The following is a 27,506-nucleotide window of genomic DNA, read 5'->3' as shown; positions in this document are numbered from 1 at the left end:
AATTATTATTAAACATATCACTTTAGAATATTGTGTGATAGAATAATCCGATTATCAATTATTCTCAAACATGCTTAGGACCCATATTTTTTGAATCTTACTTTTTCATTATGTGCTACCAAACGGAAAAGCTTCATTGGATTTTTTGCCCTTCCATTTGCATTCTCTCAATTCCTCGCCATCTCTCTCTGCTACCAAATGCAAAACGATTTATTCACTCCTGAGTTGTTTTATTTTGGGCTAGAATCTCAAAGTTTATCGGGTCAATATTGGGCTAAGATATTGGTCCAAAACAAATGAAATAATTTAAAACAAGACATATTTTTAAATAAAATAATATTAAACAATTTGGTATTTATAACATTATTTGAAAATTCCGCATCCATTTTACATAAATTTGTCTTAAAAGGAAAAATTACAAAATTTATTTCTGTCCTTGGTAGCACTCGTTCAAATCAAACGTAACACAAACAAGTTTTCAGTTTTTCACATTTCATTTCCTTCCCTCCCTCCTTGTCACTCGTTCAAACGTAACACAAAGTTCATATAAATAAAACTGCCACCAGGCTCCCTCTGATGAGCGCCATTCTCATAATATAATCTCCCATTTCTTGACCCTCTCACACCTCACTTCACTGCTTAGGGTTTTGCTTCACTCACGCGCCATTCGCTCTTTACTTGCATCAAAATTCCTGAATCTCACTGCATTTTCAACTTTCTGCCAAGTTCAGTGTTTCCGTTTGACATGGAAACCGACGAATCCTCTCGCATGCTTCCCTTTCAACTACAATTCGATAAGCCCCTCGCTTCTCAGGTTTCGTCACTTTCACTTTCCCATCCTAGTTGCTGTTGGATTATATACTAGTAGTTTTTAAAGTTCGTTTCATTTTATGAATGGATTCGGAATCGTAGGTCAAAATTGCCGAGTGGAATCCCGAGAAGGACTTGCTCGCCATGGTTACTGACGACTCTAAGATCATGCTCCATCGTTTCAATTGGCAACGCTTGTGGACCATAACGCCAGGTATCTTTTTCTTTCCCTTGTTATATTCGACTTATTTATTTTTGAATTCATGGTGAAAATTGGTTCTACTTGAAATTGAATATGTGGTATTTTTAATAATGTGTGAAGCGGTCAAAATTTGGAAATGGCTTGAAACAGTAAGCCACGTGTTGTTATGGTTTCTGGTTTGGATTTTGAAGTCATGGTTGTGTATTAAATGTTGCTACAATAGTGGTGCTCTGGTGTTAATTGGATGTTTCCTTTTCTTGTAGGAAAATGCATAACATCTTTGTGTTGGCGTCCGGATGGAAAAGCAATTGCTGTGGGGCTTGATGATGGGACGTTGTCACTGCATGATGTTGAAGTGGGTAGTGCTTTTCTTTGTTGGGAACTGATCCTTTTAGTCAGTTGTTCTTGATTGGATTTTTCCTATTCTTCTAATTAGCTATATGTTCATGAATGTTTTATTGCATATGGTATGGTACCGTGAGAAATATAAAGGAAAAAAATGAATGGTTGGAGCTTCCAACATTTCCTAGACCGAGTATTTATTCGGAGGCATACCGGATTTTAAACAAGCGTCTTAAATGTTTAGTCTCGCATATAATTCATGTAACATTGAGCCTATTGTTGGCTATCTATACGGGCCATAATTGTGGATCAAGGTTTATACTTGTTTGAGATTTCTTTGTTAATAATATTTTTTAAATTTTCTAGTCTAATAAATAAGCAATGGGATATTCTTCTATTTGAAAAAGGATATCAGTAAAAAGCCAGTAATTGTCAGCATTTTTGTTGGTTTTCCTCGGAAGATGTGATAAAATCTTAGAACCATGTTTACCTGGTAGATAAAGTGTTTGTATGTTTTAAAGTTGGGTAGAGTTGATTTTGGTAGAATTGATTTTGAACCGTTGAATATAATTGGGGATATATGTCCAAATCAATCTTAGCTAGGGTTTTAAATAGCGTGCTATAGCGGCGGAGTGGTTTAATGTTGCAGCCATATCAGACCATATAGTGGCGCTAAGTGTTTATTAAAAAAAAATTCCCTTTGAATAGAGATATTAGGGCTTTTTGTGGGGAATTTTTTGGGATTTCAATTTCCAAAAATGAAATCTACAGCTATAATAGTAGTAAAAATAACAAAGAAGTCTCAGATTTAGAAGATGGTGATTGATGATTCCTATCTAGGATAATTATATTTGACTTTGTTGATATTTACTTTCATGTTTTGTTTAAGACACCTATGAACTATGACTTTTTATTGTTAATTATGAATGTCATTAATTTTGAGTATTTTTTTTTATCATTTTTGAGAATTTATATAAACTATATAAAAAGTTTCAAAATAGTGGCTATCTTGTTGTAGCATTTTTGGAGCCGGCCGCTGTGGGCTGCTATCCAGGATTTAAACCATTGACCTAGGCCAAATATTTTGTGTTGGAATGTGTGAATGGTGAGAGGATTTTGAAGATAAAACAAATAAGCTCTTGGTGATTTTTTTTTTTTCAATGGTGCTTTATCTCTCTGTGTAGATACAGTTTATGGTGTATTTTTCTTTTATTATTTTGCGTCATAACTAATTCTTAATATTTTCTGTAAGGCAGAACGGAAAGCTGCTAAGAAGCTTAAAATCACATTGCGCTGCCATTATATGTCTCAACTGGGAGGAGGACAGTCAGCTAATTACAGTATGCTTCTTCCTGTCTGTTGCCTGCTCTTGATATTTAGTTTGATTGATAAATTTTGATTCAGTGGAGTGTCTTGAAGATGATTGCTATCTACTAAAATATGGTTTTATGTGTACCTTTAGCTAGCATAATCCCTGTGATATATGATGTTTAGCCATTTGTTAAACTATGGATAACATTTTCTAATTTATAGGTTCAATTCTTCCATGCTCTAAATGGAAAATACATCCTCTCACCGGCTAATAGATGTGGTCATGATTCATGAATGTAGTAATATATATGCGGAACAAAAATGCTCAGCTATCACACACCATACATGGTATAGTCCTGATAAAATATTCTGTTCCGGTATCATTTTTTTAAGATGATTGCTGGTGTGTTTGTGTTAACTATTAAGTTAATATTATATTAGAACAGCACTTGTGTAACTAGAAGGTTCTGTTAGTCAGTTAACCAGGCTGGCATAATTACTAAGGAAGTTAGTTCATCTACTAGCTGTGTGTACCAGAACCTTAGACGTTAGATTCAGTTCAGTTTTTCAGGTACAAAATATTTTCAGAGAATACAATTCTCCCATGCTCTTTCTGTATTTTCTTTCCTTCCTATCATTTTCTTATGGTTTCTTCTGATTCTTGCTTATTGGTTACTAATAGTATGTGGTTATGATTAAGCTGGTGTTAGATTTAAGGATTGGAAGAATATGTAATACATAAGGCGAAATTAAATAAAAAAAAAGCAAGAGGTAAACAATGTCAAAACAATAAACACCAATTGCATTCTTTTGGTTATTGTTTCTCATATTTCTGCTTGATTATTAGAAGTTTGTTCCAGACTAAAACACTAACACATTATATGTTGAGCAGAAAGTATACATAAGTACCATTCCACATCAATGCTTCTTATATTGATGGTGTTGAAAGGGAGGAAAAATGAGAGGACCTGTGAATGAATTTGTCTTGGCTACACAGTGCATCCGCTTTAATTTTATATTCTATTCTATTTTAATCTTTCTCCCCTAAATTTTCCTTTAGGATGAGTATGGTCACACTTCCAAGTATGAAGATAGAACCTCTCGTTTCTTTCCTCCTGCTCCAAGAGTTCCTCGGATGCCTGGATTGGTATCTGGGGATAATGGCTTCATGGATGATAGTGAAGATTCATTTCAGGATCTGTCGAATTCTTCTCAGCAACGATTCAACATCCTCTGCAGTGCAGATAAAGATGGAAACATTTGTTTTAGCATATTTGGCATCTTCCCTATAGGGAAAATTGTAAGTCATTGTCTGTCACAGAAGTTGGCATTTTTCATTAATAATTATACAAAATGCTGTGGTGTGATGAAGAATACCATCCTAACCTTTTGGGCTTGTGTATTTAATATGTTACTTTCCAAGGAGTTCGATTTTTGTTTTAAAAATTAGTCTCTGGAGACCTACATGACTGTATGTGAAGATCAGAATGCTTAATTTTATTGTGGTTTGGTTTGCAGCCATAATTAATATTTGATTAGCTGGGCTAACTAAAATAACTACTATTGATCTCTTTTTGGTTTCTATTATGGTGCTGTTGATTCATGTAAACGTAAATCTTGTAATATACCCTTCCTGCTTATATGTTTTCCTTATTGGTTAGTGAGCTTAACATAAGTTTTCTCTGTGAGAAATTTATGACAATGGTGAGATTTTAGGGATTGTCAGATTGGACTGGAGAAGAAGGGGAGGGACAAGAAAACATATTTTATTAATTATATTTTAATAATTGTGACACATGACTGACTTATTAAAAACTATGACCATGAATAGACAGCTATATTGTTTACTTGGTGTATAGTATTAGTTACTACTTAATTAACTATAAAGATTTTCTGAATAACATATTGGAAGATATCATGCATTATGTATTTTTGGTATTTTTCAGAGAAAACCAATAAAATATTGAGTGATGATACACATACAACAATTCATGCAACAATTTTTATGCAACAATTTATGCAACATCATTTTTTGTGTATCTCTCTGCATCCTATCATTTATTACATTTCAATCTTCTCTCTTTCTCTCTCTTAGTTGTAAAATTTATTGTAAAATTATCATTTCCCTAAAATATTCACAGACACATACTTGTAAAATAATTAATACTATGCATTAATATCAAGTTAACCCTGTCTGTTTTTTTTTCCCCATTTATTTTTTATTTGCTTCTTAGTTTCTTTGTTTGATTATTGTTAAAACTTCTGATGTTTATTGGTGTTTCAGAACATACACAACCTCACAATTCCTACTTCCCTTGATGGTGCAAAAACAACTAACAGAGTTTTAAATGCTTATATACACAAGGTAGATCCTCCTTTTATTTTGATCACTGAGCTTCATTTGCAGACCCACTTTCCTTTAGTTAGGGACAGAATCAGGAAAACCATAAACTATAGTTCGATGCTTTAAATTAACTAGTTGATTTATTAACATGTGGATGAGTATTTTAAATTTTGGAAATATGATAGGAGCAAATTAAAATGCAATTAAAGCAGCAGAAGATCTACATTGAGGATGATAAACTATCTATTTGAAATTCTGCCATTAATAATTAATGAATCAGTGGATCTAATTCTACTCACTCAATCTTTAGACAAGTAGGTAGGTAGTGACAGTGAGTTTGCATGTTGACGCAAGAATGAATCAAACAACAATAAAAACTTTTTCCTGCTAGGTAATTGGATACATGATGCCATTCAGCTTGGTTAAAGACTAGCTTTTTTAGATGTATTTTTTATTATGTGATCCCTCTTAACAATTTCTCTAAGGTCCTTTATCTCCCTCTCTCCTTTTTCACAAGACTAAAAGCCATGCAATCTAATTCTTATTGGTGCTTCTAATGACCTTCTTTATATGTGTCAAAACTACCTTAATTTTCTATCATCTTTTCCTCAGTTGGTGCTACACCAATATCTTTTGGTATACAATGATTTTGTATCCCATCCTTTATTGTGTAACCACACATCTATCTTAACATTTTTATTTCTGCTTCTCTCATCTTTCTCTCGTTTTGTCCCTTGAAAGCCCAACATTCACTATCATAAAGTATAGTTGGACATATAGCTGTATGAGATAACTTGCTTTTGATATTAGTAGCTACTTTGTTATCTCAAATAATCCCGAATACCTTTCTCCATTTTAGCCATCCTGTTTGTATTCTGTTGGGCATCTTCATTAATTTTCCCATCATTTTGTGTTATTGATCGAAGATATTTAAACTTAGAAACTTGTGGTCTGACATCTTCTGTCTCTACTACCAACTCATATTCTTCTTGTCTCTTGCTAAATTTGCTTAAACATCGCCTGTGATTTCATAGCCGGTCCGGTCCTAAGCCCAGGTAAAGGAGGGTTGTGGTAGGCCCTTGGAAGCCAGTGTAAATCTTGTTGATATACCCGAATATGATGGATGAATGAATCAATAAAGAAAAAAATATCAAACCTACATTTTGCACAAGTTAATAGTACCTTCCATGAACTAAATCCTCAAAAAGGCTTATATGCTTTAGGTGTTGTTACATTCTATATTCTCCCCATAATGCAAGAACTTTTTGTGCTCAAATTGTGGATCCTGGATAATGCATAAGCCTGTATATCTTGTGTTGAAACTGAGTTTTTCATCAGAAGTACAAGGGTGGATAGCATCAAATTCTAGAACACTTCCATATAGGCTCTAATATCATACATAAAACAACTCTCCCAAAAGTTTAAGCTAATAAAGGCCAAAAAATGTTTTATATTACATTTCTACCCTTGCAATTTACCTGTGGAAGCTGATATTGTTACATGTCACTAGGTTGCTTTATCAAAAGATCTTTGTCATTTGATAGTCATGTGCTCAGGAGACCTTGTTGAAGTTGGTGATGACTTGGGAGAATCTCACATGGCTGGGAATGAGCATGGCCTGCATTCCTTAGCACTGAACACAGCTATATTTTGGAATAGGTAAACATTCTTTGAGAAATGGGATGTTCTACTGTTACATTCTTTTTCTTTGTAACATGTAAAACCTCGTGTCTTCCTGACCAATGCAAATGAAACTGATGTGGTCATTGTGTTTGCCTCTTATTTCTGCAATTTGGTTCCTTCTACTTTTGTGTAGGAAAAATGAGCTTCACCAGGTAGCTCAACAAGCTTCTAACATTGAGGATTTGATTGAGGTTGTTCGGACATCATTATCAGTTATGTGTAGGCAGTGGTCTGATGCCATGAACACATTTCAGGAGAAGTTCAGCTCTTTGTCTTCACTGATTATAAATCATGGTAACTGAATAACAGTTATGGAATTTTTTTTTGTTATTACTTTAATTAATTTGTTTCTGTCTGTGTCTGTGATAACTAGGACTTGATTCCTCACCTCAAGAGGAGTTTTTGAGCCTTTTGGGTGGTGCAAGGACTAGCCCACCAATTCATCAATTTCTTGTTAACACTCTTGGAGAAGTGGTATACAGACAACCTTATCTAGTTGTATTCCCTTTCTTTATGAATGTAGTTTTCATTCAGCAACTTTGTTGCATTACAGGGAGTCAAGCGTATTTCAAAGGTTCTCTCTGGTGCAGGCAAAGAACTTCAACGTATTGTATTGGACCACCTCCAGGTACAACATAGTACTCAACCATGCACAACAATATTTACTAATCAGGAGAAATGTGTTACTGTTGAAAACAGATTTTAAAAATGTTCATGTCAAATAGCTTCTTGTTGCACCCTGTCATAGTCTTCAGAAACTACCTTTGCTTTTGAATTTAATCAGTATTTGTACAAACATCACTAAAAGCTCTCACATTGAAAGTTTTAATGTTTTTGTCAGCCTGCTGTAGAAGTTATAGGATTCAGAATAGGGGAACTACGAGGGCTTTCAAGATGGCGTGCACGCTATCACGGCATTGGCTTGAATGAGTCACTTATTAACAATGCAACAGAAAAGGCTGGTATGCTACTTGTACAAGTTGAACGATTTATGAGGATTCTTTCATCTGTTGTGCAGCAGGTATGCCTTTTTAAGTTTGAAATGAATCTTACAGAATTTAGCTTTATTTTTTCAATGTATTATCTGTTGCTCAATATTTATATGTTTTAATACTCACAGATTTTAAATTGTTATCAACTATGTGCTTTCATTAGAGCTACCATAATAATGCAAATTCTGTATATCAAAGTTTTCAAAACTGGACAACCAGAATGACGGGGAACCAGTCTTGTCAATCCAGAAAACCAATGGAGAAAGAAACAAATCACTTGAAAACTGGTGGCGAAAATCAGTTCAAATTGGTGTTTTTTAAAAATGTTTTTTTATTCAAAAACATTTTTTTTAAATAAATAATGGCTCATATATGAGGTTTACATATTTTGCTATTATTTAACTATTTATTATGAATTTTATGTCGTAGGACATGTAATATAATCCTTTTATGCTTATTTAAAATTTTACCAAACTTTTTTTATTTTTATTTTTTTTTATAATCTGTCAGTTTATTACTTAGTATACTATATAATATTATATTAAAAATAATTTTAATTATTTTTTATTGAACCATGTTTTAAGCAATGAACTGTCAACTAGTCTTCATCAGTTCAATAATTGTTCTAGTTTTAAAATCCATTGCTGTATATAGTTCTATGACCAAAGTATATTAATTGGTTTCTAATAAATAATTAAAAGGAAAAATTTAGAGGGAAACTCAGGAAAGAATATGGATAAAAGGGAAAACTCAAATATCAATATATCAGTTAGTCACCAAAACCTAAATTTCAGTTACTAGTATATTTTTGTAAAGATTCCACAATATTCATAAATCAACTAAGACATGTAAACTAGTTTACCTTCCCGGTGTGGCAGTGCCTATTTGGGTATCCAGTAAAATAAAAATAATAATAAAAGATTTTCAAAAAGTTGAAGTAACTCTTGGCTTTGTTTTTGCCCCTTTTTGTGGCGTCAATGTGATTGTAGGAGCTAGGGCCAAACAGAAACCCAAACACCCTACAGTAATCCTTTGTTAAATTGAGAATTCTAAGGTAATATATATCTTGATAAAAACATCCTCAGATGAGTATGTTATTCTTACAATTTGATGAAGTTCTTTGGTCATATAATAACTTTAAATCTCTAAATTAACGATCAAACTTCTAACTGTTAACAATCAATTTTGAACAGACACCCGTACAGACAATTGTTGATACACTAATCTAATCCTCATAAATGTACTATTACATTGAGCATCACTTTAACTCCACATGATTAATTTTCTCACTGAAAAAGAACTGGGGAGTGGGAAAATAAACTATCCCTTATTCAAATGCAAATAAATAAGAATGCATGACCAAATATATTATCTTGTCTGAATGAATGTTATATTGCTTCATTTTGCTTGTATTTGAATACCTCGTGGGAGCTATTTTATCATGCCTACCTGTGACATTTTATTCCTTCTTATTTTCATCTAGTCAGAAGCAGTTTTAGGTGGATAAATATTGAATACATGCCTCTAAAATGTTGAAAATGTATGTATTATATCATTTTGTCTGAAGTTGTTTTTACTTTGAATATGACACCATTTCTTATGCTATGGTTAGTGAACATATTGTAATATTGAGGAGGATAGTATATGCCCAATGATAAGCTTGTAATTGGCTTCTTTTGGCATGATGTAAGAACATGTGTATTTGAATTTCACTTGTCTGAACAGAACAAAATGTTTGAAAGATATCCATGAATGCATTATTGCATTTTTATAAAAGGCTATTATGCTTTTTAATTTTTGGTTTTAACATTTCTTCAATCAGTATTCAAACTTCTTCAACTGGCTATTGAAGTGTATAAAATTACTCATGTCAGAACCAAGTGACCAGCTTCTACCATATAACAGGTTCAATTAAACATTCCTTAGTGTTATGAATGATTATAAAGATCTTATTTGTCTGATTTTACTTTTGGTTATGGCAGTGAACTTGTTATTATATTCTTGAAGTTTCTCTATGAACAAGACCCAGTTAAACAATTGCTGGAAATATCAGAAACAGAATATGAAGTTGAGATTGATTTGTAAGTTTTATTGTCTACTTCAAATTCTTTAATATTTTTTTTTCAAATCCAAATTTATTGTCAATTTAAACTGTACATCAAATCACATCTTTTCTTCATTACAGTTTTGGGTCTACTGCAGCTTTTACAGCTATTATAGAGCTTTATATACTTCACATTAGGCATTTATATTTTCTAGGATATCAAATATGTATCAAATGGTAAATTTAATAATTATATCAAGCAGGGTTGCAAATAGCACGGTATACTTGTGTAGTGGCCCCTGGCTGTAATATGCACTGTCATAGCACTACACTTCACTGAAGTGGCTACAAAATAGGGGGGGTGGAACTCTAGCACCGTATGCTGATAGTGTCCAAAATCCTAAGAGTAACGTCCAATATAAACATTAGAGAGGCATTTTATGGAGGTAATTTTGTGATTTTGGAAGAAAAGGGTTTCAACTTGTAGAAAACCCCTTCAAAGTTCATATTGCTTCTCTCTTGTTCTCATTCTCAGTTTTCTTTTTCTCTTCAGTTTTCTACGGTAATCTGGTTCTCAATGACCTCTTTTTCTCATCAATATCTGTTTTCTGTGTATTTGTTTTCCTACTTGGTACTTACTGGTTTTCACCCCCCCTGTTTTCTGTTGTTCTCTTTGTTCTATTAGTCTATTTTCTGTTTATTGACCTCCGTTTTTTGCTTCACTCCGAGCGATCAAAATTCATCAAAATTACCAAAGACAAACTCCAAGAATCTTGCAGCTGAAAAATGTACATAAATGATTACTAATGTACAAACAAGATAAATTCATAATTCAAATATTAAGGGACAGCTTTGTATGCTCTGCAAAACCTTCACAAAATCATTTCATCCATTTGTATTAATCCTGTTAGAAAATTTGAGATATCTTTTTTTATACCTTAGACTATCCTAGATGATCTATTGGGATTTATTCTTCTTTGATACCTTATGCCTCTGTTTCTCTATTTCAACATGGTATCCGAGCGGTACCATCCTCCATGACCTGTCCTGTCACTATTCTGTCTAGTTCCCGAAAACTTGGAACTCCAATTAGTCACTTCTTTTGCTGTCTCTTCTTTCCAGTGGGACTGTCACCACTACCTGCCAGTGTCACGATTTTCCAGCGTGTTTCCTCCCTTGTCCACCGTAATCAGCTGCTGCCCCACTTTTCCGGGGAAATATTTGGCAGCCATAATGTGCTGCCAATGACAGTTTGTGGCAACCACGTCACCTCAGCCTATTGGTCCTTTTCCAGCCTCATTTTCGAGTTTTCAAATGCACATTATGAAAGAAGCACATTGTAACATGCCGGAAAGGGAGAGAGAAATTATTGTTGATTCAAGAAGAGGAATAACTTCTTTCATCACCGAAGATCATATTGGTGGTGACTTTTTCACACAAATGAAATCATATTTATTAGAGAATAGAATAATAAATACTTTTATTAACTGTATTGAGTTAGTTTTCCATAGTTAGTTTCAGTGTAAATCATTACGTTAGTTAGCTATTTCAGTTTTATCTATATATGTAGTTTGTATCTCTTGAATATGTACCTTAAGATTCATCAATAATACAATTTTCTAAATTCTCTAAACTCTCTCATATGGTATCATCGTGAGCTAGGTGAAGTCTGGGAACTGCTTTTTCCCTTTTCGTCTTCGATTTTCGTCTTCGATTTTTTGTTGTCTTCAAGTGCGTCTTGTGTACGACGCTATTCGTTCTTCTTGCTTGATTCAGTGTCGCTCTTCTGCTGCATTTGGTTGCATCGTGTCGCTCGCTCTTCATTTCGCATTGCAAATCTTGTTGCGTTTGCGTCGTTTTTCTGTTGCGTTTGGCTGCACAACGTTTTTCGTCCTCGTCTTGGATCACAAATTTTGTTGCGCCATTTTTTGGTTCGAGGCTCTGTTTTCTTGAATTCTTGTCTTGTCTTCTAGGCCTGAGCAGAAAATCTCGCCCCGACCGAAACCGGAAGTTTCCGAAGTGAGTTTCTTAGTTCGGTGGTTATTTTCGGTTTTTTCAATTTTGCGGGTTGTTAGACTCGGTTTATAATGGGTTATCTTGGTCGGGTTCGGGTTAAAATATTTGAACCTGTCGGTATCCATACCCGACCGACCCAAATTCTGCTCACAAACTAGAAACCCTAGCCGCCGCTCCCGCTACCTGTCCTGTCAGGATCATCCCCCTGCAACACCCAACCACCACGTCCTCCTCGCCCACGCTGAGTGAAGCCTTCGCGTGCTGAACCGCGAGGCTCCGGCGAATGACGTCGCTCAAATGAAGGGAATGGTTTCGCTCGCATGGACAACGAGGTTCATCGTTGCAGCCAGAACGAACACACCTACGCTTGCTGCTGCGAGCTTTGTACTCCTCACTGCGACGCTATCGGATCCACCGCGGTCATCACTGTCATCACGCGGGAGAAAATCGTCGTCTCCAACTGCGGCGACTTCGGCGTTGTCCCCTACCACAGTGACTTCGCCATCCCTCTCTCCTCCATTGTTGTTATCTATTTTTATTGTTTAGATTTTGAAAAAATAACAAATAAAAATAGGACCCAATCCGACTAAACCGACCCAGTTAATCCAAGACCCAACAAACCCGAACCCGATAAACCCGAAACATTGTTACGGTCGAAAATGGGTTAATTTTTTTTTGGTCGGTTTGGATTGGGCTAAATATTTTTGACCCGAACCCGTCCGAACCCGACCCGTGCTCAGGCCTATTGTCTTCGCTTTCAGTTCTTGAAAAATTCTTGCGCATCCCTCTCTGTTTCTGCTTCAATTGTTCCAATGGCTTCCGCTCCCAATCCGGCGTCCTCAAGTGTTTCAAACAATTTCTCCCAAAGTGTCACATGTAAACTTGATGAGAAAAATTTCATGACCTGGCAGCAACAGGTGACTGCGGTAATTCGTGCTCATGACCTTGAGAGGTTTGTTGTAAATCCGAAGATTCCGATGAAATTCCTTACCAGTGAAGATCGTGATGCAAATAACATCAATCCTGAGTACACTACATGGGATCGCAAGGATTCGCTCTTGTTCTCCTGGCTCTTGACTACACTCTTCGACTCAATTCAAGCACGACTGGTCTCCTTTCGCCACTCGTATCAGGTTTGGGATATGGTGTTCCAACATTTTCACTCTCTCACCAAAATCAAAGCCACACAGCTTCTCGTCCCATCAAGAAAGGTACAAGAACCTGTTCTGAATATCTACTCCGAATTAGCACTATCATTGAGATTCTTGCTTCAATCGGAAGCCCTGTATCACCCAGAGAACATGCTGAATGTATTATTGGAGGCCTTCCACCTGAATATGACTCGTTAGTTTCCACAATTACAACATTTGTTAGTCGTGATAATGTTCTTTCCCCTGGTGAACTTGAAACTATGATTCTCGCTAAAGAAGTGAGGTTGGAACAAGCCAAAACTTCAACAATTCAAGAACCTTTGACAATCAACCTTGCTCAAACCACTTCAGTTGCAAATGGAGCTCCAAATGCGAATCTGACATTTCAGCAATCACAAATGCCAAATTCTCAGTCAAACATGTTTCAGAACTCTTCTTTCGAATCTCAGGGTGGCTATAATGGAGGTTTTTCTTGTCAGAACCGCGATGGAGGACGTGGCCGTGGTGGTACACGTGGTGGCAGAAATCGTGGCTCATCTGTTCAGTGCCAAATATGCCATAAAAGAGGACATGAAGCTTCAACATGCTATCAACGATCCAATGGGTTGTCATTTGGTGGTTTTGGACTACCTCTTGGTCCAACCTTTTCTCCTTACATCGCTCTTGGTTTTGGATCTCAAACTGGTTATGGGCCTCAAAATTTTGGTTTTGGTCTTGGATCTCAAACCGGCTATGGGTCTCAAAATTTTGGTTTTAATCCATCCTTTCTTCCCAATACTGGAGCTCTACCTTTTCACAGATCTGCCAACATTTTTGGACACCCAGGCTCAACACAGTGGCCTACTCATGCGTTGAGTGGTTCTTTTGGGTCTACTTTACCTGGTTTTGGCTTCAAACCACCTGGGTTTACACTTCCAGCAACACCATCTTCCAATCAGCAAGCTTATTCGAGCTCTGCATCCTCCTCTCAACGTACTGTTCCAGCCTTAAATACTGCCACAACATGGATTCCTGATTCAGGAGCTTCTCACCATGCTACTCCAGATCCACAGCATTTACTACAAAGTGCTCAATTTACTGGAGCTGAGCACATTGTTATGGCCAATGGCCAAGGTACATCTATTACTTCAGTTGGTTCTAATATGTTTAGGTCCCCTATTCATTCCTCCACTGTTTTGTCTTTGAAAGATCTCTTACTTGTCCCCACTTTAACCAAAAATCTGATTGGTGTTTCCAAGTTTGCTAAAGACAACAATGTCTACTTTGTATTCTATCCTTATTCTTGTTTTGTCAAATTACAGGATTTGAACGAGACTCTTCTTTAAGGAAAACTTGGTGAAGATGGTCTCCACCGTTTTCATCCGTTTTTAGCAAAGAATGCATCACTCAAAGATGATATAAAAAAGAATTCAGTTTCAAATTTACCTAAATCTTGTATTTTTCTTTCTGAAACATGTACAAACACTGTTCCTAGTGTCTAGAAACAGTGGCACTTACGGTTAGGGCATCCTCATCATGATGCACTAACCAAGGCCTTAAAATCTTGTAATATTCATGTTCCTACTATTAATAAAATTTCTGATTTTTGTGAATCATGCTGTATTGCCAAATCTCATAGAATTCCTTCTCAATCTTCAACAACAATTTATTCTAAACCGCTTGAACTTGTTTTTCTTGATGTTTGGGGACCTGCATCATTAGAATCTAGTTGTGGTTACTCATACTTCTTAACATGTGTTGATGCATGTACACGTTATATGTGGATTTATCTTCTCCACAAGAAATTAGACGTATTCTCTCACTTTCTGAATTTTAAAGCTCTAGTAGAAAAACAATTTCAAAATGCTCTAAAATCAGTTCAAACTGATGGTGGTGGTGAATTTCGTCCTTTGACATCTTTCCTCCAACAACAAGGTATCACTCATAGACTTACCTGTCCGTATGCTCATCATCAAAATGGCATGGTTGAGAGGAGGCATCGACATGTGGTTGAACTTGGTCTAGCCATGTTACATCATGCCTCAGTACCATTAAAATTTTGGGATCATGCCTTCTTGACTGCTACTTACCTAATCAATAGGTTACCATCTTCCTCAATTGGTTTTCAATCACCTTACAAACTGATTCACCATAAAGATCCTGATTATCAGTTTCTAAAGATTTTTGGTTGCTCCTGTTTTCCTCTACTTAGACCTTATAATCAACACAAAATTCAACCTAGATTCGAGGAGTGTATATTTTTGGGATACTCTCCTAGTCACAAAGGTTATAAGTGTTTAAGTAAGTCGGGAAGAATTTACATTAGCAAGGATGTTGTTTTTAATGAAATGAGATTTCCCTACAATGATCTTTTCATTGCCAAGTCAAATGTCACTACTTCTGCAACTTCGGTGTCAACAATTCCCTCTTCAATCTGTTCTCACAGTCCACCTTTGTCCACATCAACTCAGCCTGTAGCCACCTCCAGCTCAGACTCTTTAGAATTTAACAATCTCAATTTTAAATCTACTGCTGACACATCTGCTGATATTCCAGTTTCCTATCAGCTTCGAGTTTCTCAGCAACAATCTTCTGCTGCAACAGCATCTTCCTCAGGTTCATCTCCTGCTAGGCCACGTAATGTTCATTCCATGATTACTCGATCCAAAAATGGAATTGTCCAACCAAGAATCAATCCCACACTCTTGCTCTCTAGTACTGAACCAAAAACAGTGAAGGTTGCTCTCACTGACTCTAATTGGTTTAATGCTATGAAAGCTGAAATTAAAGCTCTACATGACAATAATACATGGAGACTAGTTGAACTACCCTATGGCAGAAAACCTATTGGATGCAGATGGGTTTTTCGAATTAAGGAAAATCCTGATGGCTCTATTAATAAATATAAAGCCAGACTTGTTGCTAAGGGCTTTCATCAACAACCTGACCTTGATTTTTCTAAGACATTCTCTCCAGTTGTTAAACCAGTCACAATTAGGACTGTTCTCTCTCTAGCATTATCTTTTCAATGGCCTATTTGACAGCTGGACATTAACAATGTATTTCTTAATGGAATTCTTGAGGACATCTATATGTTTCAACCCCCTGGCTTTGTTGAACCCGGCACCAAACATCTTGTTTGCAAATTACAAAAATCCCTTTATGGCCTAAAGCAGGCTCCTCGTGCTTGGTTTGAAAAATTGACATCTGTTTTACTTAGGCTTGGGTTTAACAAAAGCAAATGTGATCCTAGTCTGTTCATTCTCTCTAACTCCACAGCCACTGTCTATATGCTTGTCTATGTGGATGATATCATTCTTACTGGTACTTCATCCGCATTATTGCAAAAATTAGTTGATGAGCTTCATGCAAATTTTTCCCTTAAGGATCTTGGTACCTTAGACTATTTCTTGGGTATTGAAGTTAAAGCTACTTCTAAAGGGGGGCTATTATTGTCTCAGGACAAGTATATTACTGACCTTCTTACTAGAGTAAAAATGGAGGATTGTAAGGGAATATCCACTCCTATGGTTGCTGGTCAACAACTTACCAAGGACGGTACATTGTTTGACGATCCAACCTTATACAGATCCATTGTTGGTGCTTTGCAATATGCCACAATTACATGGCCAGAGATTGCCTTTAGTGTTAATAAAGTAAGTCAATTTATGTGCTCACCAATGGAGGAGCATTGGAAAGTGGTGGATACTTAGGTATCTCAAAGGGACTATTGGTCATGGACTGTTGTTCACACTTGCTACTCCTACTACTTCTTTTAACCTTACTGTCTTTACTGATGTTGATTGGGCAGCTAATCCTAATGATAGGAGATCTACTTCAGCAGCTTGTATTTATCTTGGTCCTAATTTGGTGTCTTGGTGGTCCAAGAAGCAGTTGCTCGTTGCAAGGTCAAGCACTGAACCTGAATATAGAGCCTTAGCTCAAGCTGTTACAGAAGTATTGTGGATTCAATCCCTTCTAAAGGAACTGCAAATTAAGTTCAATACTCCTATAGTGCTCTGTGACAATCAAAGTTCTGTTTCTTTGTCTCACAATCCTGTTTTACACTCGAGATCCAAACATATGGAACTAGACATCTTTTTTGTTCGAGAGAAGGTGTTAAGCAAAGCTCTTATTGTTTCACATGTACTTGCTTAGCATCAATATGCAGACGTTCTGACAAAAGCTCTGTCACCTAGGAGGTTCATGTTTCTACGGTCCAAGTTCAATGTGATTGACTCATCTACTATGTTTCATCCCCCTTGAGCTTGTGGGGGGTATATTAGAGAATAGAATAATAAATACTTTTATTAACTGTATTGAGTTAGTTTTCCATAGTTAGTTTCAGTGTAAATCATTACGTTAGTTAGCTGTTTCAGTTTTGTCTATATATGTAGTTTGTATCTCTTGAATATGTACCTTAAGATTCATCAATAATACAATTTTCTAAATTCTCTAAACTCTCTCTCTCGCATAATATTAACCATAAACTTCTTCCATTGTGTAGTCAAAACACACAGACATCTGATACAATTGCCACCTCATCGATATACCTACCCTCTATTGTTTCCTTCCTATTCTTGATATACACTGTCCACTATTCTCACTAAATAACTGCTGATACAATTACCAGCTCATTGAGAACTAACTCGTGACATTTAGGCTAAGTATCTAATAGTGACATTGAGAAGATTAATCATAAATAAGGGATAGGAAATATAAAAAGGATGATTCCCAACTCATCAATCTTCCCACTTCCCAAATATTAAAAAAAAAAAAAAACTACAAAAGAAACATGCCTGTACTGATGGAATGTCATCTGGGCAGTGTTTCATAAATCATTTACACAAGTATACATTATTTATAATAGTGTTTTTTTTAACCTGTCTGAATTCCTGAGATTAATCTCATTTTAAATATGATTTTGTCAAATTCTCCAGGGAAACAATGCAAAGAGTCAGAGAATTAGTTCATTTTGGGGGATTTACCGACACTGAATATCTAAGGAGAACATTGGCTAAAGAATTTCAGCTGATGGAATTAAGGTATTTCTTTTTTCCCTTTTATTTCTTCTAGTTAGAAAAGACCTTGTTTGTGTTGGCATTCCTTTCATTGCATTTATTAATCAAATTAATGATGATAGTGCATAAATCATTATGAACAAATTTATAAAATTCTTGAGAAAATATCACAAACAAAACTATGTGTTTTCATTCTGTGTAAAATTATTCCATAGTGAAAAGAAACATGGAATTATTCTAAGTTATATTACCTTGAGAGGGTTGGCGGCTTGGCGCATATGAACTCTAAAGCATCATGACTCATTCAATTTATTACTCTACTGGTTTAGATGCGCTGAGCTTGAATTCATACCATCTTAAAATAGTTTCAACGAAAAAGATTTCTCCTGTTTAAAAATTGATTTACTTCAAAAAGCTTCCACTTATTGCTTAGCCTAATCAGAGAAGATAATAAAAGTCAGGTCTTCTAAATTGCAAATATATCCTTTTCACATTGTTCTAGCCATCTCACTGTATTTCTTTTAGATTTTCATTGTGACCCCATCGTCTACTTGTCTTTCAGCTTTAAAGAGGCTTTCCAAATGCCTTTTACCACAATATCAAGAAAGATACTTTGTGAGGATAGACTACCACTGTTTCCTCTTCCATCTTCGCCAAAAGCATCTTCATCCATGAGAATTCCCACTTCAGTATCATATTATGAGGTACTTCACAGAATGAACATTTTTTACTAACTCCTACTATGCAGATCTAGTCAGTAAGAGGCCTTTTTCTGCTTTATATCTAGGGTCATTTGAATTTGATGTCAGTTGGTTTCTAATTCTATTAAAATGCTGTATTGTTTTTTTTCACTCCTTGCTTTCTTTCTGTAGGATTCCTCTAGAGCTTCTGTGTCATCTCACACTTGTCAAAACCAGTTTATTGATTACATATCTTTCCAAGTACCCAATGAGTGTTTCTCAGATATTGTAAATTGCATATGCATAGTCAGAGGATTTATGCACGACTCACACTGCCTAAAGCAGGGGTATGGTTCTTTGGAAGCTGTGCTGTTACGTGTTCCTGTTGATTATCAATGTGTGGATCTGTCTTTGTACAAGGTAACATTAGAGAAAGAAGTAATTCAAACAGCCTTTACAGTCTCAATTTTAACGTTTAGCAAATCTTAAGATTTAATTTTTATTTTTATTTTTTAAATATGTTGTTTGAAACAGGATAGTCAAATTGTCTTGTTACTAAACAAAGCTACTAATACGTCAGACAGTGCTGGAGATGGTTGTATGATGATTTTGCAAGCAAGTGATCTACCATATGTCTCCATATCAAGATCTGCTTATAAAGATGTATGGAAGTTACCAGAACTAAAGGTAAATCATCATATGTCCATTGTTTTTATTGTTGAAGGCATAAATTAGTGATCTATGTAACCGATGTTTTTCTAAAAGAGAAGTGCTAGCAATACACTTTCCAACATACTTTATTATAAACTAAAAATTATTGAAAATTACAAAATCAAGAGAGAAAATCATTAAACAAGAAGTGGGATACAACAAAATTTGAAATTTTCTATAAAGTTCAACCAATAGTATAAAATGTATTAAGGGTGTGGTGCTAACATTTAAAGTTCAGCTTCACTAAGAATATTCCTGTATATCTTATGCTGAGTGAATATCTGTTGTCTCGTCTTTTTCCCTTTAATTTTTTGTTATCCTGACTGAATATCTCCCTTGAAGCTCAACCTTGGTACATGTCTTCTATAGAAAATTACTTAGGTATCTCCTTTAGGAAGCTTTTTATAATTTTATATTCCATTATAGTCATATTTTTGTAATTATGTTTATCTAGGATTCTGTCACTTATCTGCAAATCGGGGATGAGAAAGCTCGCACCATCCCTCATTCTGTAGTTGCTCCCTTGGCAGTTAGTGGTGAGTACTCTCTCTCTCTCTCTCTCTCTGTACCTTTGGCTTAAATGCATTAAAACTTGTATATGAACAATGTGCCTAGCAGAAGTTCCTTGGAAATATCAAGTTAATGGATCTCGTACAATTTTAATCATAATTATAATCTGATTCTGCTTAACCGTAGAATATCTGCACCTGAGTTTAATACATGCAATGTATTTGGTTTATCAACTAATTTCATTGTGTAGAGTATGTTGATCTCTCTCATACAGCTACTAATGTATAGGAATAAAAAGGAAAAGATGGGCGCATAGAAGCATGTATGCATATTGTGGACCCGAGTTCCAATTTAGGAAAATAGTGAAACACGTTTCCGTTTAAGATAAAGTTAATCAAATTCCTGAAAAATGGTTTTGTCTAATTGGTAGTTCCTTAACATCTGTCAATATTTAGATGTACAAAAGTTGAGGTAATAAAATTGGTCATTGGATATAAATTGGATCTACATCTTATATCTCAACCGAACGGTTCTTCAAATTAAATGCCTTTTGAATTGAGACTTCTGAACCAGATAACGGTAATCGTTTTGAATGTTTTCCCCCACTTTCAAAGATATCTCTGATCGGGTTATTGTGTTAATCTGAGTATAAGCCATTTATCTGGTTACTGATGCATTGTACCCTTATATGTTGATAACAGCATCAAGAGGTGTGGCTTGTGTCTTTGCTGCAAGAAAGCGTGCTCTGGTCTACATTTTGGAGGAAGATGAAGATGAGGTCTCTGATGCTGAATAATTCCTTATTTTTCCCCTTACCATTTTTTGCTTTTCTGAAAGAGGAGGGGGGTGGGGGTTGTAATTATTTTCCATTTGTTAATGGTCCTTGAACAAATTGTTGTAGAATGTATCTACCAAAAACGTTGTAGAATGTTCATTTGAAAACATGTAATTAAATTAATTATTTTTCTCAAGATAAAAGTAAACAGTTCTGCCCAAAAAAGCAAAAAAAAAAAAAAAAAAAAGATGGAACAGAGTAAAGAATCAAGCGCACTGGCTTCGTGAGTGAAGAATTACTCGACTTTCTTTCATTATCCATAGACGAACTTTTTCCTGATACGGTGATAATGGTACGACAAAAATTGGTAGGACTTAAATACGACAAATATTCTACTAGTTTACCCGTAGTGTGATAATCGGACAATTTCTTGATAGGTAATAGTTATATTATTCTTACATAATCTTTTCACAACACTTGCAATTTTTCTTTTCCCTCATTATTACATCTCTTATTTTATTTTACATATTTTGGTATCTGTCAAAATAGCTAGATAAAAATGATCTCGGAGTAAAATGTCTTTATTGGTTTCCTATCAAGTTCAATTGCGTATATTTAGTTAGAATGTACTCATTCACAATTTTGAAATTCCACTTTTCCGCACCGAACATAGCCCCGCAATAATTCCATATTTTGATATTGTTAATAGTTCTAAATAATGACAATCTTGAACTGACCTAGCTGTCACAAGTAACCTGAGATCGTTCTGCTCATGAGCTGAAAACGTATTAGACTTTAATTGTAACGCATTCACGTTTTAGAAAAAAAAAGTACAGTTCAAATTACAAATTGTGATATATGAAAACTGTTATACTTTAATTAGTCAATTTAATTTATTTTTTTTGAAGTGAAACTCAATCTATCAACTTTGTGGGAAATTTGATAAGAATCTTTGTAATTAATTTATCGGCATATCTTATCATAGGAACGAAATATTCAATATTTAATTGTAATTATTACATCTGGCACATATAAATTGCTCTCCATCGTGTAGTTTAGAGTTGGACATATTTTTAGCATTTAAGTCAAAGTCTGTGAGCTAATCCGATTTTCTATGAATTTGAGTTGGATTGGATTAAAAAAATTGATTTATTTTAATTATAAAGAAAATTTGACCTAATTCATCATGAACTAATCTGTGATGAACTATGTTAGTTCATGGGTTGATCCATTTAATATGCTTTTTATTTTTTAGATTTTCAAATGTTAATTTATATGGTTATATATTTATGTTATTGGCTAATTTTGTACATATTAATTGTGAATTATGATAATTAGTATCAATTTGATATTATTTGTCAATATTTTATGTAATAACTTTAATATTATTTGATATTATAAGTTGATACAATTAGTTGTGGTTGATGTCTATTTTTGACACACTACCGATTTTCACAGAAAAAATGTACCTTCTTAGTAACTAGAGACCCCAAAGATTTTGTCTCAATTCACTTATTGAAGTAATTGATCGCCACCACCAAAAACTTCATCTAACAGTGTCTAATAGGAAATGGACTAAGAATATTGATCACCCATTTATGAAAGGGCCAAGGTGACAAGAAGGAATGCAACTGCTCGGGCATAACGTTGTGTAGAATTACATGTCGTTAGCACTTGTCACATTTCTGAACAAACTCCAAGTAGTCAGCTTGAAGGGTGGACCAAAAATAATCAACTCAGATGACTTTATGTGAAAATGTTATTCCTCCTATATGACTCTTACATATCCCTCGTGGACCTCTTTGACTACAAAATTGACTTAAATAAGAGCCAAACATTTAACATCTTTTGGCCTTGGGTGACCCAAACTTCTTTTGACCCAATTGGATTGGACATCCACTTGCTTATGCAAGTGGTTTGAATATCCAAAATAAGCCAAGCTTGTCATCCAAGTTAAAATTAAGTCACATGGCTTTGATAGTGACATCTCAACAACTTGTTAAATGTAATCATTAGTTTAGTAGTTATAATGATTAAGCTAGATAATTGGAGTTAACTTAAATTAACCTAGATTATTCTTAAAATAGGATTAGCTTAGCTTGCACTATAAGATTCTAGACAATTAACTAGACTTCTAGATAATTAACTAGACTTCTAGACATTTAACTAGAGTTGGTTAACTTAAGTACAAAATAACTTACTTTTGTTACATTTAACCATGATTAATCTAACTTGCACCATAAGTCAATCAAATTTTATATATAATTTTTCCTTGTATGTGGCTTATCACTCTTGGATGTGTATGATGTGAAGTCCCACATCGGTTAGGAAGGAGAACGAAGCATGCCATATATATGGGTGTGGATACCTTCCTTATGTGGACGCGTTTTGGGGTGGCATGCGTGCCATTGCCAGAAGCAAAACCGTGAGGGCTGCGGCCAAAGCGGACAATATCCACATGCGGGTTGCTGGGCTGTTACATTTGGTATCAGAGCCGGGACCCGGGCCGGTGTGCCAGCGAGGGCGCTGGACTCCCTTGAGGGGGGTGGATTGTGAAGTCCCACATCGGTTAGGAAGGAGAACGAAGCATGCCATATATATGGGTGTGGATACCTTCCTTATGTGGACGCGTTTTGGGGTGGCATGCGTGCCATTGCCAGAAGCAAAACCGTGAGGGCTGCGGCCAAAGCGGACAATATCCACATGCGGGTTGCTGGGCTGTTACATATGAAAATAAACCTAAGTATCTCTTCTAAAAATCTTAATTCTCTTCCTTAAAGAAATCTCTCCTTAAGATCTTTTATCAAGAAAATTCCTCCTTGTGACAAGATCAACACCTCTTGCTTATCTTACCTTAGAAGTGACACAATCTCATCCCTTGTCTCCATCATTATTTTTTATTTCTAAAACTTGTTTCATCTATGGAAGAAGATTGGGCACAACGAGAAAACTAGTGGAGGGAATCACCAACCACCTCAATATGATGAAAACCATTGGACAAATGGTTGGTGATTCCCTCTACTAGTCTTTTAGTTGTGCCCAACCTTCTTACATGGATGAAACAAGCTTTACGCCTTTGATTTCAAAACATTTTGAAAATCTAAGAGATGGTTCAAATGTGATTTTGTTGCAACCCCAAAGAATTTATATTGCTTACTAAAATTTGCAATCAATTTGAATAGAAAGAAATCAAGGAAATAAGAAAACAATGAAAACTTCTAGACAATGGAAACCTAATTCTACTCGGAACACGTCAATGATCTAATAACATATATGAACTCAAAGATTATATATATAAAAAAGGACCCATACAGTTCGGCCAGCAACATCTAACACATATTTTCAAGATTCAAAAATTAAAAGGACTACCAGAAGTAATGACAAAGCAAAGACTAAACATGACTTCTAACACATAAGCATTATATAGATTTCAAACAAAAAATGACTCTAACACACACTATTTCATGCAAATCATATAGGTGAATCAAACAACATATTGGTCATCAAAAATAAAGGAAAGTTTATATAACAAGAATCCTAAGGTACAACATATAAAATTGGTTCATAGAAACATACTAACATGCATTTGAACCAACAATTTCAAGACATGTTAGATCTATCATATAATGTGCAAAAATTTAGATCTAAGCAACAATGACTACTAAACATATAAGAAGACAACACAATAAAATAAAAATTTAGAGAAAACCTCTCTATGGAAGAACCAAAGCTCATGATACCCAAATATGATGAAAATCATTGGAGAAATGGTTGGTGATTCCCTCCACTAGTCTTCTAGTTGTTCCCAATCTTCTTCCATAGATGAAACAAGCCTTAGAAACCAAAAATGATGATGGAGACAAGGGATGAGGTTGTGCCACTTCTAAGGTAGAAGATAAGCAAGAGGTGTTGATCTTGTCATAAGGAGGAATTTCCTTGATAAAAAATCATAAGGAAAGATTTCTTCAAGGAGGATAACTAAGACTTTTAAAAGAGAAATTCAAAGGTTTTTTCTCATATACATCTAAAAGTAATCAACCATATACAAGGAGAAAGTACATACATAGTTTGGTTGGCTTATGGTGCAAGTTAGACTAACCATGGTTAGCTATTTTGTACTTAAGCTAATCACTCTAGTTAAATGTCTAGAAGTCTAGTTAATTGTCTAGAAGCTTATGGATCAAGTTAAACTAATCCTAACTTAAGAATAACCTAAGTTGGCTTAAGTAACTCCAACTATCTAGCTTAATCATTACAACTACTAAATTAATGATTACATTTAATAAGTTATTGACATGTTATTATCAAAGTCATGTGACTTAATTTGTACCTTGGATGACAAGTTTAACTTGTTTTGGACATCCAAACCACTTGCATAAGCAAGTGGATGTCCAATACAAATGGGCCTAAAGAAGTTTGGGCCATCCAAGACCAAATAAGTTTAATAAGACTTGACTAGTTACACCTCTCTTAATCTACTAATTACACCCTCAAATAAAAACAATACAAGGAAAAAATTATCTACACTACTTTACCCAAAATACAAGGCCAAAATAAGAGAAATATTTACTAGAAAAATATACACAAAGAAAAGAAAGTAAGTTACTAAAATTGCTCAAATCTTAATAAGAGCTCAGCTTTCTTTCTTTAAGCTAATCCAACTCTTCTTGATTCCTTTTGGATTTGGCCTCTAGGCATGATGTCATCAGAAACCTACTCAAGAAACTAAAAAAGATAAAGGAAGGGCATCACCTGATATACAAAATCAAACAAACAAGTTGAAAAAGTTCAACCACAAAATCTACAATATTCATGTATATTGATGATGACTTATGTTTTCTTGATGCATGATAGAAGACCCCCCAACCAATGAAATTCAGTTTCTTGTGATCGAATTCACAACTCAATATCGAACTTAAATGCTTAAAAGTGTAAAAAATGAGTTACACTTGGATTCTAAAGTTAAATTCGTCATATAGATTTTCTACATGAAATAATTAATTATTTTAAGGGATAATTAATTATTTTGTTCTTTGTGGATCTTTAAACCTACCTTGAATAACTTAATTGATTATTTTGGTGAATAATCAATTATTTTTTAACCCAATTTTGAAATAATCAATTATTTTGTTAGATAATCGATTATTTTCGAAATTGTTTCAAACATGTTAAAAATAGGAGAAAATAATCGATTATTTTAGATAAAAAAAAACTCAATACTTTGAATGTTTCACTTCAAATCAATTTTAAATCTTATTCATGTCATTCTTAATCATTAAACATCAACTTATACAAAGATTATAAGATAGCTTAACATGCATAAATCAAAACAACCAACACAAATTGCTCTTTCAAAGAAACTCGTTATATACACATTTATGTACATCTATAATCATCAAAAATCTTGGGATTCAACTTGATCTTGATCAACAATGTGGTTGTTTCCATCCTCTGAGTCATATGATTGAATGTTGCTAGAAATTGCATAGCCTACCTCCACGCCCTATAAATGTTGCCCAAATGACTCCAATAGACACACTTTGTCCTAATGATCACCCTCGAGCAACTCTCGCTACCTATTCAATTACACACACTAGTAAATGAATTTCTTACATCTTAGTCTCATTCCGTTGGTCCCTAAGTTCTTGACTATGGTGTGTATAATCATATCTTTGGTAATAAAACTATTTTTCCCTCTCTTAACATTTGATTATTTAGCTTGTGCCACTTTAATCGGTCTCCTAAACCCAATCCTAAGTAATTGGTATTGACCAACTATTTTCTTCCTTACCAATTGACTTTTTCCTTTATGTCCCTAACTTCCCATTTAATTTTCTCTTTGATAATCATTTAACCTAGTCTCATGATTATTTGATTCCTTTTACAAAACACAATGTTATAATGCAAGACTGAAGTTGGGGACAGATAACTGGCGTTGAATGTGTGTCTCATAGCCTTTCTTAAGTCATCAAGTTTGCATTGTAAGTCATGTCAACTTAAAAAGAATACTTAGACCTATAAAAAATGGTCGGCTAGGCAAGTCAACTCAATGGCTAGATAGGTCAAGTTGGGTTGTGCATAAAAAATTGTCTTAAGGAGAACCATATTTGGCTCAAGTTGACTCATTTGACATCTCAAAACATACTCGTAGTTAATTTTCTAATCTCATCAATAAACAAACTTCTTATTTTTTTTCTATCTCTTTAGTTCATTGTGATATTTGTATCTTTCCCACATACTACTTATGGATCTAAATATTTTGTTAATTTTATTGATAATTTCTCTTATTGAATGTGATTATTTTTAATAAAGAATAGGATAAAATTGTTCACTATTTTTGAGCAATTTTATTAAGAAACTAAAATGCAATTTGGTTTTCTTATTCATTCTTTTCCTAGTAGTACTTGTCTCAATTTCAAACCTTTATGGCATCTAAAGGCTTTTTACATCAAACATTTGATGCTCAAACACCTCAACAAAACAGTTATTGAATGCAAAAATTGATATTTCATTAACACCACGTGAACCTTTCTTGTCTCCATGGAAATGTTCTATCTTGGTTTTAAGGGTGTTATTTTTTCACCATGTTATCTTATCAATCTTGTGTCATCTTCTATCCGTGATGATCAAGTTTCTAACTCAATGTTGTTTCTCTATACACCTCTTCATCCAATGCCACACCTTGTCTTCAGATGTCTTCAGATCCACATGGTTTGTCCACAACCTCTCTTCAAGTCTTGATGAATTGTTGGCTCGATCAATCGTGTCTTCCTTGGGTATCATCAATCTTAAAAAGGTTATTACTATTTTTCTTATACTTTTCAGTATTACATTCTCTGAGTTTATCCTTTAATTTGGGATAAAACACTTGCCTCCTAAGCCTCTCTCTATAGTCCTCTATTTCTCTTAATCCATCATTCTTAGGTTTGACCCAC

At 34.7% G+C, this 27,506-nt stretch overlaps 1 protein-coding gene across 4 annotated transcripts; it reads left to right on the top strand.

Annotated features, from left to right (window-relative positions):
* The first annotated feature begins 429 nt into the window (after positions 1-429).
* APC4 (Transducin/WD40 repeat-like superfamily protein) lies at positions 430-21,705 on the top strand. 4 transcript variants are annotated; one of them, XM_020367065.3, is made up of 19 exons: positions 430-814; positions 913-1,024; positions 1,276-1,367; positions 2,611-2,694; positions 3,726-3,965; positions 4,950-5,030; positions 6,520-6,668; positions 6,826-6,986; positions 7,066-7,166; positions 7,246-7,320; positions 7,534-7,713; positions 9,507-9,589; positions 9,667-9,765; positions 17,815-17,919; positions 18,458-18,599; positions 18,768-18,995; positions 19,110-19,262; positions 19,741-19,822; positions 20,498-21,704. In XM_020367065.3, the coding sequence occupies exons 1-19, from the start codon at positions 746-748 to the stop codon at positions 20,590-20,592; spliced, it is 2,331 nt and encodes a 776-aa protein (XP_020222654.1). In that variant the 5' UTR covers positions 430-745; the 3' UTR covers positions 20,593-21,704. The 4 variants fall into 4 exon arrangements, with proteins under 4 accessions (XP_020222654.1, XP_082924751.1, XP_082924752.1 ...); XM_083068625.1 differs by lacking the exon at positions 430-814 and having other exon boundaries at positions 2,607-2,694; positions 20,498-21,705; XM_083068626.1 differs by lacking the exons at positions 430-814; positions 913-1,024 and adding an exon at positions 2,888-3,013 and having other exon boundaries at positions 1,338-1,367.
* Positions 21,706-27,506: the final 5,801 nt, after the last annotated feature.

The sequence above is a fragment of the Cajanus cajan genome, chromosome 2, assembly GCF_000230855.2.
Source record: "Cajanus cajan strain Asha chromosome 2, NIPB_CcT2T_4, whole genome shotgun sequence".
NCBI classification, from domain to species: domain Eukaryota; kingdom Viridiplantae; phylum Streptophyta; class Magnoliopsida; order Fabales; family Fabaceae; genus Cajanus; species Cajanus cajan.
The sequence above is the reverse complement of the archived record's forward strand: the minus strand, read 5'-3'. Positions and strand labels throughout refer to the sequence as shown.